The sequence below is a fragment of the Bombus pyrosoma genome, linkage group LG6 (assembly GCF_014825855.1).
Source record: "Bombus pyrosoma isolate SC7728 linkage group LG6, ASM1482585v1, whole genome shotgun sequence".
NCBI classification, from domain to species: domain Eukaryota; kingdom Metazoa; phylum Arthropoda; class Insecta; order Hymenoptera; family Apidae; genus Bombus; species Bombus pyrosoma.
Window position 1 is genome coordinate 1,832,683 of NC_057775.1, and position 11,678 is coordinate 1,844,360.

General features: G+C 41.3%; 1 protein-coding gene across 1 annotated transcript; it reads left to right on the plus strand.

Annotated features, from left to right (window-relative positions):
• Nucleotides 1-757: 757 nt before the first annotated feature.
• Nucleotides 758-1,204, plus strand: LOC122568302. Its single transcript, XM_043727905.1, has one exon. It carries the CDS (start codon nucleotides 758-760, stop codon nucleotides 1,202-1,204), a length of 447 nt encoding a protein of 148 aa, XP_043583840.1.
• The last annotated feature ends 10,474 nt before the right edge of the window (nucleotides 1,205-11,678 follow it).

An 11,678-nucleotide genomic window follows, 5' to 3' on the forward strand; every position in this document is an offset into this window, starting at 1 on the left:
CCAATAACTTCCGACAGGTCACAGGCTGGAGAGTAGCTGAAGGGGTGGAGACTCTCTCAGACCACCTGTATATATTCATGGAGGTCGGCCCGGAGACAATGCTCGCGAGAGAGGCCCGCGGCATTCGGGGAACGGAACGCACTCGCCCGCCACCAAGATGGCGCCTCAAGGATAGAGACAACGAGATGCTCCAGGCAGCACCATTGCCGCGGCCTGGAACTGAACCGCGCCCGTACAAAGGAGACAAGCGTGGACGAGAAGGCGGATAACCTCCGCCGAGACATGAAAGCGGCATGTGATGCGTCAATGCTGCGCTCCGTGCCTGAGACTAGACAGAACGGGAATGTGTATTGGTGGACCCCGAAGATTGCAGAGCGACTGGCTAGATGCATTCGGGCCCGCAGGCGGTTCCAGAGAGCCCGCCGTCGGCGGCTTTATGACGAGAAAGAGATCTCCCTCTGCTTCGAGGCATATAGAGAGTCGCGACACAGCTTACAGGATCAAGAGTGCTAACGCCCGACCCTGGATGGATCTCGTCCAGTCAGTCGAATCCGACCCGTGGGGGCGGCCGTACAGGATGGTGTTGAATAAACTGCGTCCAAAGACCCCACAACTGACGGCGGATATGGATCCGGCATTGTTGGAAGAGGTCATTTGCACATTGTTCCAGCCACAAGGGGACAGCCCGGGGCAGCCGCGCACTATCTCGACTTGGACAGTGGAGTGGAGAGAGGAACTAGGCGTTGCAGAGGAGGAGATGTTGGATACGACGAAGGAAATGGCCTCCCGCGACGTGGCGCCGGGCCCGGACGAAGTCCCGGGACGGATATGGGCGGAGACAATGGCAGTCATGGCCCCCAGACTACGTCACCTATTTACAAGGTGTCGGAGGGAGGGAGTATACCCTCGGATATGGTGCATGACGAGGCTGGTCCTGCTACGGAAGGAGGGACGACCGACAGACTGGCCGACTGCATATCTTCCGGTGTGCCTACTGAATGAAGTGGGCAAGCTTCTTCGAAACAGTCAGTGCCGCCTGTCTGGAGGCCCACATGTCAAGGCTAGTGCCCGGTTGGCACGAAAGCCAGTACGGCTTCCGGCGGAGCCGCTCGACGGTGGATGCGGTGAACTGGGTACGAGAGATGTCACGGGCCATGGTTTCCTGGGGTGGAGTAGCGCTGGCAGCCTCTTTAAACATAGTTAATGCATTCAACACCATATCCTGTGACAGGATATTGGAGGCCCTTGAATTTTTCGAGGTGCCTCCCTACATCATTCGTGTCATACGAGCCTACCTGAGCGATAGATGGGTCAGCTACACCGGCAAGTATGGAGAAAGGCGGTGGCCCGTTGAGCGAGGGGTTCCGCAGGGTTCGGTTTTGGGTCCGATTCTGTGGATCATCGGATACGACGCAGTGCTTCATTGTCCCATGCCCCCAGACTCAGGCATGGTGTGTTACGCGGTCGATACATTGGTCTTGGCCGGAGGACGCTGGTGGCACGAGACGCTGCGCCACGGAGAGCTTGCCGCCCCTAACGTGATACAGGCTATACGAAGGCTGGGCCTGAAGATGTCCCCAGCCAAGTAGAAGGCCATATGGTTTTATGACTACCGACGTAGGGGGACTCCTCCGCCCGACCTGTGCTTGGACATAAGCGGAGAGGAGGTTGAGATAGGACCCCAGATGAAAACCTGGGCCTCACCATCACCAGTCAATGGACGTTCGGGCCGCACTTTAAGGTTCTCAAAGTGACGACGACAGCCAACAACTCTATGCGAACTGCAGCCGAATATCGGTAGGGCAGAAGTCGGATTGCGCCGACCGTATGAGAGAGTTATCCGTTCTCGGGTACTGCACGGGGCTCCGGTGTGGGCAGAGGATGTGATGAAAAGTCGACGCAATCTACTCTTGCTGAAGAGGCTTCATAGGACGACCGCCATCAGGATCGTAAGGGGATACCGGACGATATCATATGCGTCGACCCTGGCGGCGTCTCCTCCATTCGAGCTTCAGGCTGTAGCGCTCCGACGGAGGTACGATCAACTGCGAGGCCCGTGGTCTGGTGGGGATACGCCCTCTGCCGACCGGTTGGTCCACGACGTCCGGGGGAGGCAAGGCTCGAGACCTGGAATCAGGATGACGTAGGTACTCACCAGGCACGGAGCGTTCGGTAAGTTCCTGTTTAGGATTCGGCGGGAGGTGACTAACACGTGCCAGCACTGCGAGGAAGAGGAAGACACGGTGCAGCACACGCTGGAGTTCTGCCCGGCGTGGGAGGAACCGTGGGAGGCGAAAGTCATGCTCGCAGTAGGAGCGCGCCGCGAGAAACAGGGTGAGAAGGCAACACCCATCGAGAGTGCCGTCGCGCCGAAGAGGGTCTAGTCTCCCCTTCGGACTTGCACGACGGCCCAAGCAGCTTGGCGTTAGGAGGAGTGGTCCCTCCTAACGGCCCAATCAACCAAGGCTTCCGATTATACCAGGGAGAAAAAGAAGGAATATTAATTAATAATGATATAATAATATTAAGAAATATTATATCAGGGAGAAGAAGAAGGAGTGCCCCAGCAGCAATACGAAATAGATGGTCCCGGGGCTCTCCTACCAATCGTCAGGACGATTACCGTGGAGGTTTTAGCCGGTACGAATTTGGCACTACCTCTACCCGGAGGGCACGGGCGTCTATGAAGGTTTTCTCCACGAAAAGAAAGAATTATTTTGGTATTTTCCTGTTTCTTTCTTCTTTTTCTTTTTTGTTGATATTTTGCTATGAAATTGGCAAACCTAGTTTGAGGAAACTTGTCATAATTAGCAGTGTCACTCTAACATTAAAGCGGAACATGTTTTTAAATTTGACGGTTTCGCCAATTATCATGATCAATTCGGTCCGCAAAATCGACATAGAGAATGCCGTTATATAAAAATACCTATCGTCTAGGAGAAGTTGTTGGACAAATTCGCCAAGCTCAATCAACTCGATTCCCGGAAATAGGAAATAGAACTCATTCTGAAATAATAAGAGAAACATCACGCATGAAAATTCCTTGCTTTGGTCAACAAAATGCCCACGTAATATGCAAAAAACTGTTTTCGTTCTATCAGTCAATTTGTATTAATTCAGTTTTGATGTTACGGAAAAAATTAAGCAATGGTTAAATTACATGTTATTACAAATTATGAATGACGAGACGTGACTTTTTATTATGCAACACAGGATAAATTTTGCAATTCTCTTGGCGATTGAAATTTTAGTCGCAACGTACAGACGAAATTATTTCGAAATTACATTCACAATTAACGATGATTACTCGATTAAAAATAATTGGAATGAAATTATCACGATATGACTAAGTTAGGTGAAAAAGATGGAAAGGAAGAGAATAAAAGCAAGAAGGAGAAAAAAAGGACGGGTGCATAGACATAGGAAAAAAGATAACTAGAAGCAGGCATACGCGATTCGTAGAATTAGCGATAGATACGGAGACGAAACTCCGTTTGCTCTTCATTTTCCGGGGTTGAGTGGGTGATATACACAAGCCCGGATGAGTACGTCGGATTTCAGTTATTACCGCCAGAAGAATGTGCATATCGTCGAAATGCATTAAAGGACATTGATCCCCGTAAAGTTTCTTTGTTGTTGAAAAGTTGCACCAACCCTTTTACAGCTGTTAAAAACTCCCTTGAAATTTAGTAATTATAGTAATTATTACGTGATAAAATGCTCGGCCAGACAGTTGCGACGAATTAAGCGCATCTCGGAATTTTCTTTAATGTTGCACGCGCAAACCATGACAGAACTTTAGTCATAATTAGAAACGCTTGCGCGATTTGCTAACGACAATCACCGGTTGTATAATAAGAAATTCTTAATAATACTAAATATTTTATAACTATTACTTCCACATTTATGCTGTTAACTTTCGTCGAGTTACCAATTAATTTTTCATCGATAAAGTAATTTTCATTGCCCGCCTTTTTCCCTATTTTCAAGATTATATACAATATACTGCTTATTATATTGTTATATTATATTACTATTACAATACTATTTCAAAGGCACTATTCGAAATTTTCTCCTCATATTAAAATTGAGTATTTCAATTCGATTAACTCTTTAGTCCGCCGCGTTTCTTGGCTTAACGTACGAACAGTTTTAGTCCTTGGGCGGCTCTTATGCGAAATACACAAAGACGCTACGAGTTAAACTGATTTTCTGGCCTTTTGTAAAGTATTTTGATGTTGCAAATGTCCATCTATTCGAACGCATTTATACGGGTGTTCATGTGCAAGGTATTACCGTGAAAATTCTGTGGCAGCGAACGCAACTAGCAAAGATGAAATATTTGAAGAAATCGTCGTTGCGTTGAAAAGCGTTCTCTTGCTCTGAACCCAGAAAACGAGTGATAATTAAAACTGGAAATTGCGATCACCCGCTCGCGGATTATTAATTAAATAAGCTTTTGCCGGTTTACCAAGCAAACCGATAGGTCTAAAAAGAGGATACTTAGGCGGCTGATATTAATTGGACGTAATTTCTAGTGGTCAATCCCTGCCCAATGGTTAACAATTATTCTAATCATTTCCAAAAATTTCTGAAAACTTGTCCTGTCAACTTTATGTATAGTGTTAAGCAATAGTATGCAATGATACTCAGACTACTAATTATCTATGTAAAACGAAATAGCGCATGCATCTACGTAAGAACAAGCGAAAGGAAAGCCGGGATATCATGAGGCATCTACATCGTCCCCTTTTAGCCGGGTTTTAGCCTCTGGTGTCTGCGAGTAAACTTTAAATATATCGTAGCCCGTTAAAAACGGATGAAATTGTCTCACGCGGCAGCACGTGACTGGATCTACCTCCTTACGATGGCAAATATTATCTATTTAATTTCCTTTCCCAAGCCTTTTAACGCCTTTCCCCAATTCACCAACTTTTACTCTCCTTTTCCTGACTGGAATAAGAGTGAACATTCTCCCAAGTTATTCGAGAGACTCAAAGTTTGTGGCAGGTAATCTTTGAATATTTTACCAAATTATAGGGGAACTGATAAATAAGTTTAAACAATTGTTCTTTGTTATTACCATATTAATTTAATTTCATTATCTCTTAGCTTTCTTTGTTTTTCTTTGTTTTAATAAAATAATTTTCTCTGTGTAATCGATTATTCTTCTTCTTCTACGATATAATAGGTATGAGATCTTCTAGTTCATCTTTTTCATAATCTAAATCTGTGTTACAAATGTCTTATATCGAAAGACGCAACTGTGGTTATTTGCACAAAATTAATATTGCTAATGTCATTTGGGATCGTCCTGCTTGATACACTGTTGATCTCAACAAAAGATTTATACGAACTATATTACGCGAAAGTCGCATTGGAACTAAGAATTATCTGGGTAAACTTTTCATTTATCCATCTACTCGGAAGACTATTTCAAACATACTGGAAAAATCAATAGAATATAGAAGAAAATAAAATGTTTTCCTCCATTATTTTCAATTATGTGCCTATTGATTTTCTCACATGGAATTGCATAGCTTAAAATAAAATCAGGCAGCGTATCATTTTAATAACCGACTAATGAGTCGGTTGAAAAATCTTGCGATATATTTGCATATTTCAGAGCCATGCGAGATTCTTTTTCTTATATAGACTTATATTCTTACCATATAACATAGAAAAGAGTATCTTTCTATCGTAATAGGCAAATTACTATCGTTCGACAATAAATGTTTATTGTAAAGCACGGAATTCGCCTGGTAAATTTTCTAGAAACATCATGAAACGGTTCAGGTGAGTTAATAAAGAGTACGAGCGTTTTTAAACGTTACTAGTTAGTTATAAACAAATTCTCCGAATATTGAAGTGAATGGAATAACTTTCCTCTCGAGAAAATAATAACGACGACCTAGTATCTGCGTGTCTGCTCAAATTTTCTTACCGGTTTACCAACAAAAATCCCAGATGCACCGGAAAAATAAAAAGAAAGCACACGATTCCCATGCTCTTTGCCCGTGTTATATTCCGTTTCATGTGGGGTAAATCCCGGTGGCGCATTTGAATTTTTGTATAAAATACGCAGTCAGACTTGTTATGTTTCTGTCATTGGGTAGGGCCTTAGAAGTTTGCCTAGAACTTTTCATGAAGAGTGCATTTCGATAAGAGAGAAAAGCAAACATCACGATTTTGGTAACGGTAGTCGAAATTAAATGGTAAATTCGTTCAACTATATTTATAGGATTTATTTGTTCAGAAATATTAGAAATTAGGATTTTCAATGATTTCTATCCTATATGTTACGTCGCGTGGGACATCCTGCACTCCATCCCTCGCTACCTGGCAGCCAACGGCCAACCTACAGTCTTCCCGGTTCTCAATAGATCCAAGGACCCACCATAAAGCGTTAACTTTAGCTTCATTGTTTCCACACATATTTGCCAGTCAAACTGCTTGTCTTGAAGAATTTTCTAATTCTATAAGTATTTTCAGTTTATGGCTGGGTCTTGGAAAAGTCCTTGAGTTTATTAGGCGCTCGTAAGAATCACGGAGAAAGCGGACAATCACCAGATGGGAAAAGCTAACACATGTCCATCGGAAAAGGCTGTTTTTCGTCAGGAGCAAAGTCCACCCCCGCTCTACGTTGGTGGGAGACTTCTTCATATCCTGTTCATTAGAGCGAGTCATAACCAATCGGCATCACGGATAATTACCCTCACTTCCTGGACGAAAAGTGCGAACAACGAATCCGCGTTCTTCGGTCAATTGGCACACCCACACCAAGCTTTCCTCCGAGACTCTCGAGCAAGTCGTCACCAACTCCTGTTCAAGTCTTCAAGTTGGCAATAAGTCTTCAATAGTGTTCGGTCGATCTCCAGCGAGTCTTAGTCAGTCGAATACAGTCAGTCAACGCAACGATACGAAAAGAGTCTCAGGTCGTACTCACTCGTCGTTGTCCGTTCAAACATTCATTATTGTATAACACCGAAGTTGTTGGATCGATTAAATACATAGTAACCTGTTAATTGCAGCGTTATTTCAATTTATCACCCTTATTATCCCACAAGAAATAAGGGATCGTACGATTCGTGGCGTCGATTAGTCAATCGTAACGGGAATTTACGACTCTCGTTGGCGCGCTTCTTCGAGATCGCGTCTCCCCGCGAACGTGCTAAAGTTCACTATATGATAAGTTAATAGATGGATTTATTTAGAATGGATCAAACAGGAAACGATGGTTATTTAACGTGAAATAAATACAGTATTGTGCTATAACTAAGACAACTAAATGGATAATTCACAAGTCAGAACTAATAGTTTACAGCTCATAACAACTCGGCGACTCTCTCTAGACTCAACTTTCGACTCCTCACAACTCGACTCTCAGACCTCCGATTAATTCGTCTTTCTCCCTTAAGCATCCCTTTGTCTTTTCTCATATCCCCGCCATGTACGTATTCCGTAACCGTCCGCGATCAAGATTACTTACGCCTCCTTGCGCGTAACTATACGACTCAAGAACCGACGACACATTGTCAGTTGAAGCCCATTGAAATTTCGCGACCCTTTCATCCTATCGATATTTAGGCTTTCTCGCAACATTGTTTATAGTTCTGTTGAGAATTTTGTATCTTTGAAACCGAAATAATGTTATGGGAACACAAAATTTACACTTTTAATTAATGTTTGAATAGTTATACATTTATTTAATGGACGATCTCTATTATATTTATCGATACATATCTGCACGCGTCTCAGCACTTTCTTCTTTACCCGACTGTTAACTGACGACCCTTCCAGATGCTTCTAACGACTGGACAGTTTATATCCATCTGTTTTTGAGACGCTGCGCACACATATACTCCCACACACTAATACTCGCATAGAAGTATTCTTACTGCGCGTTTAACCTAGTCCAGCACAGAAAATTATACATATCTCAACACACCTCCTTAATTTTTAAGAAATCTGTCCACGATACTATATATTTAGAAATAGATGTTAATAGCTTTTGCGCTTTTATAGTCTTCGATATCTTGCTTCGTTTTTAAATATAGGAAACTGTATAATTTATAAAGCTATAAATATAAAACTATTATATTATTTAATAATTGAATGTGGTATAATGAAGACATATTCCAGGTCAAAAAGATTCTCCGACCTTCATTTTTAAATTTTATTTTGCAAGATACGCGAAGAGCGAAAACTTGTTCCAATTGATAATATTTCAACGTTTGTCTCTTTTAGAAACTAATCGCAATTCAACCATTGCGAATATCTTTTATCGATCGCCTTCGATGTTTCACGAGATCATTCGACTGAGCTACCTCTGGGAATTAGTTTCCTCTTTCCGCGAGTTCCAATGGCGATCATGGCATATTATTTTTCCCAACACTTCGGGATATATTTAAATTGGAATTACTTTTCTCGTTACAACCCACGCAACAGAAAATCTCCTTTCCTACCGATTTATTTTTGCTAATTTTCGTGTTGAGGAAAATAGTTTATTTGTGACATGGTCGACGTGCCCCCAACTCTTCGGGTAATCGATTAATACTTCTGCGAATTATTAGTAATTCTTGTGGTTATCTTATGAATCAATACATTTTATTACTTACTGCTTTTCTTATTGTTTTAATGTCATAGATCATCTTTAGTGCGAATGAGAAACTTTTCTCGCTGTATGTTTAATTTTAGTTTCTTAAGTCTGTTAACACTAAAAAGGACTTGAAGTTGTAAGATTTTTATGTCAAACCTCTTGTCCGAAACGATTTCTTCTTATTATGTTTGCATCATAATTCAGAATAAATGTTTTACTCTCTAAATACTTCAATTATTTTGAAATTTTACCTTATTAATCTCTTCACAAAGACTTCCATGGTATGTAGATATGTATGAGAAATTAACAAATGTATGCACACATGTATGTACAAATAAAAAGTATGTCAAAAATGTACTTCAAATAGTTTAACGAAGAGTTTGCAGGAATAACAAAGTTGCGGTCCATTTAATGAGACACCTCAGAGATCGAAACAGTAAGAAGTTTATTATTATTATTATTATTTAATTTGTACTTAACAATTTGTCCAGCTGGACATTCGGTAAAATTTTCTAGCTTAAACAGTGAGAAATGAGTAGAAAACTCGACGAGTTTGACCATCAACCTAATTTTCTCACACATATTCAAGATTACTCGTAACCAATTTAAACACACATATCCAGAAAGTATCCTTCAAAAAGATACTAAGATGGAGTCATAGGGAATTTCAACAATTTTTTACGCCTCGAGGCGTAACAGGTTACAATTAATTCTTGTTTAAAGTATTTCGTTGATGAACTACGCATTTCTATCCTCCTGTAAGGTATTATATCTGCATATATAGAGCTGCTATCACGCGAGAAACAACAAATTTAACGAAAATGTTTTATAGCAAGCTTCTTCGCGTAAAATAATGTACTAATGAAATCAAGTTCCATTTGATCGCCCGGGCCGTGAAAGAAAAAAGAGAAACTTTCACACCGACAAAGAGCGCATCATATCGCATTACGATGAAATGACGACTGCTACTTTCGAACGTTTGTTTCCACACAGTTGTTGTTTACCAGCGTCTTGGTTTGATGAACGTGTTTCTGTGGATTGATATATTAAGTGATGTTAGCGGCACTGCTAAAAATTTCCATGTAGTAGCAATAAGTATGCATTGATGTGTAACGCGACAGCGCGTAAAACAGTGCATGTATTCGAATATCAGTGCATATCAAATGCAACATGGTATACTCCGCTCGGTGAATACGAATTAGGCTGCTACCGTAATAAGAATTCCGTGAACGGTTTCAGATTTTCACGGTAACTCGAGAATAGCTGACGAAGAATTTAATTAATCCGAAAAGGTGCAAAATGCTTGACAAGAGGTTAGAATTTGAAAATGTATGTAAAAAAATGGAAAAGCGAAAATAGTCTTTTCCAAAATTAGTAAGTTTACGGTGTAGAAATCTAAAGGAAACATCAGTTGAACTAGGCCTACGTCTGACAATGAGTAAAATGAGAACTAGTAATGAAAATATGATCTTTACAGCTTTTTTCAGCATACCATCGGTATTTGCATCGGTCAGAAAACTCGATCACATGTGCTTACTAAAGTTATGACATCATAGTATAGAATTTTCTTCCAACCATCCGGACTGCTCTTCTTCTTATTTTAGGAATTGCGGAGAAAGACTGGACTATGAGTGCCGGGATTTGTATCTGGTCTTGATCGTTCGTAACCGACGGCGCTAATGTCACGTCGGAGTTCGAATGTTTTACATGTCACACGCTCAAGAAGGCCAGCCGCCCAGAAACAGTAATCAACTGGACGAAACATCCTGCATGCCACAACTATCGAAGTAATAATTAAACAGTAACGGGATAGCCGCCTCTGATATACATCCAACGATAATCCCTCCAAAGGGACTAAAACCTCAATATAAAAACCCTCCTAAATTAGCGCTCAAGAACTTATTCTGTTGTAACACTTTGAACCGTCACTCTGTTGGATTTATATAATAAAAATTCCATCATCTTATACGAAGTTCAATTTCTTCACCTTACTCGTGAAATGTTCGAACTGCGACCTATCTGTTTCGTGATTTCTTGTGTCTCCGACGTGACAAAATTGGCGATCCTGCCAGCATCCATTCATCGCATCAAGAGGAAACTTGAACGGGAACTCTACGGATTCTACAGCGAAGGACCACGGTCACCTCCTTAATGAAAAGAAGGATCTACAAAGAATCTCGGTAAGCTGGATTTCGTACATTATCGAAACCGTAAATCCGAAATACGTTCTGAATATAGCGTTTCTTCTGAAAATATCATATCTATTAAGATAAATCTGTGGCGACATTTGACAGCACAAATACCGCCACTCGACACTAACAACTAACGGACGACTACTAATATCCCGGACACTCAGTTCACCTCAAATCCAACTGACATGAGTACGGCAAAACAAAACGAATTAATCGTTACTATCCTCGAACAACTTGAAAGTCTAACTCACGAGTTTAGAAACTATAGAGGTAATACGGATCAAAACATTAATATAAAAGAATTCACGGAAACTAGTAATAGAAATCGGACCAAAGAAATACGTGACCTTGCAAAAACTATAGAAATGAAATACGACACTGAAACTGACCAGCTCCACATGAGCACCCATTTAGAAACCGGCGCTGATAACATGACAGACGACGAAACCGACAGACCAAACATTTCATAAAGACAATGAATCAGTCACGTCATGTCTAGACAAAGAAACGACTGCGGCGAAGAACAAGGCCTCCAAGCACGAGAGGCTATACGTACTATTGAGATACTACGGGGTCGAGATGACGTAGGTGTCGAAGATTTAATTCTATCAGTACGCAAAGCAAGAGCCAAGTGCAAGGCAAGTGCGGGAGACTTCCTATTAGATCTTATACTTACTGAAAAGATAACCGATAACGCGAAAAGGAATATAAGATACTTAAAAATTAACTCGTTTGAAGATGAGACTCGCTTAAGACAAAATGTGTCAACTCCAACCATTGTTAGCAATTCCAGAGATAAATTAAAAAATTTAAAACAAGGAATAACAGGAACCATACAATCTTTCAACTCTAAATTCCGACAACAATTCAACGAACTAAATTACGCA

Bases quoted from the DNA above. Each gene is read 5' to 3' on its own strand.
- LOC122568302 (XM_043727905.1), top strand. From the start codon at position 758: ATGTTGGATACGACGAAGGAAATGGCCTCCCGCGACGTGGCGCCGGGC.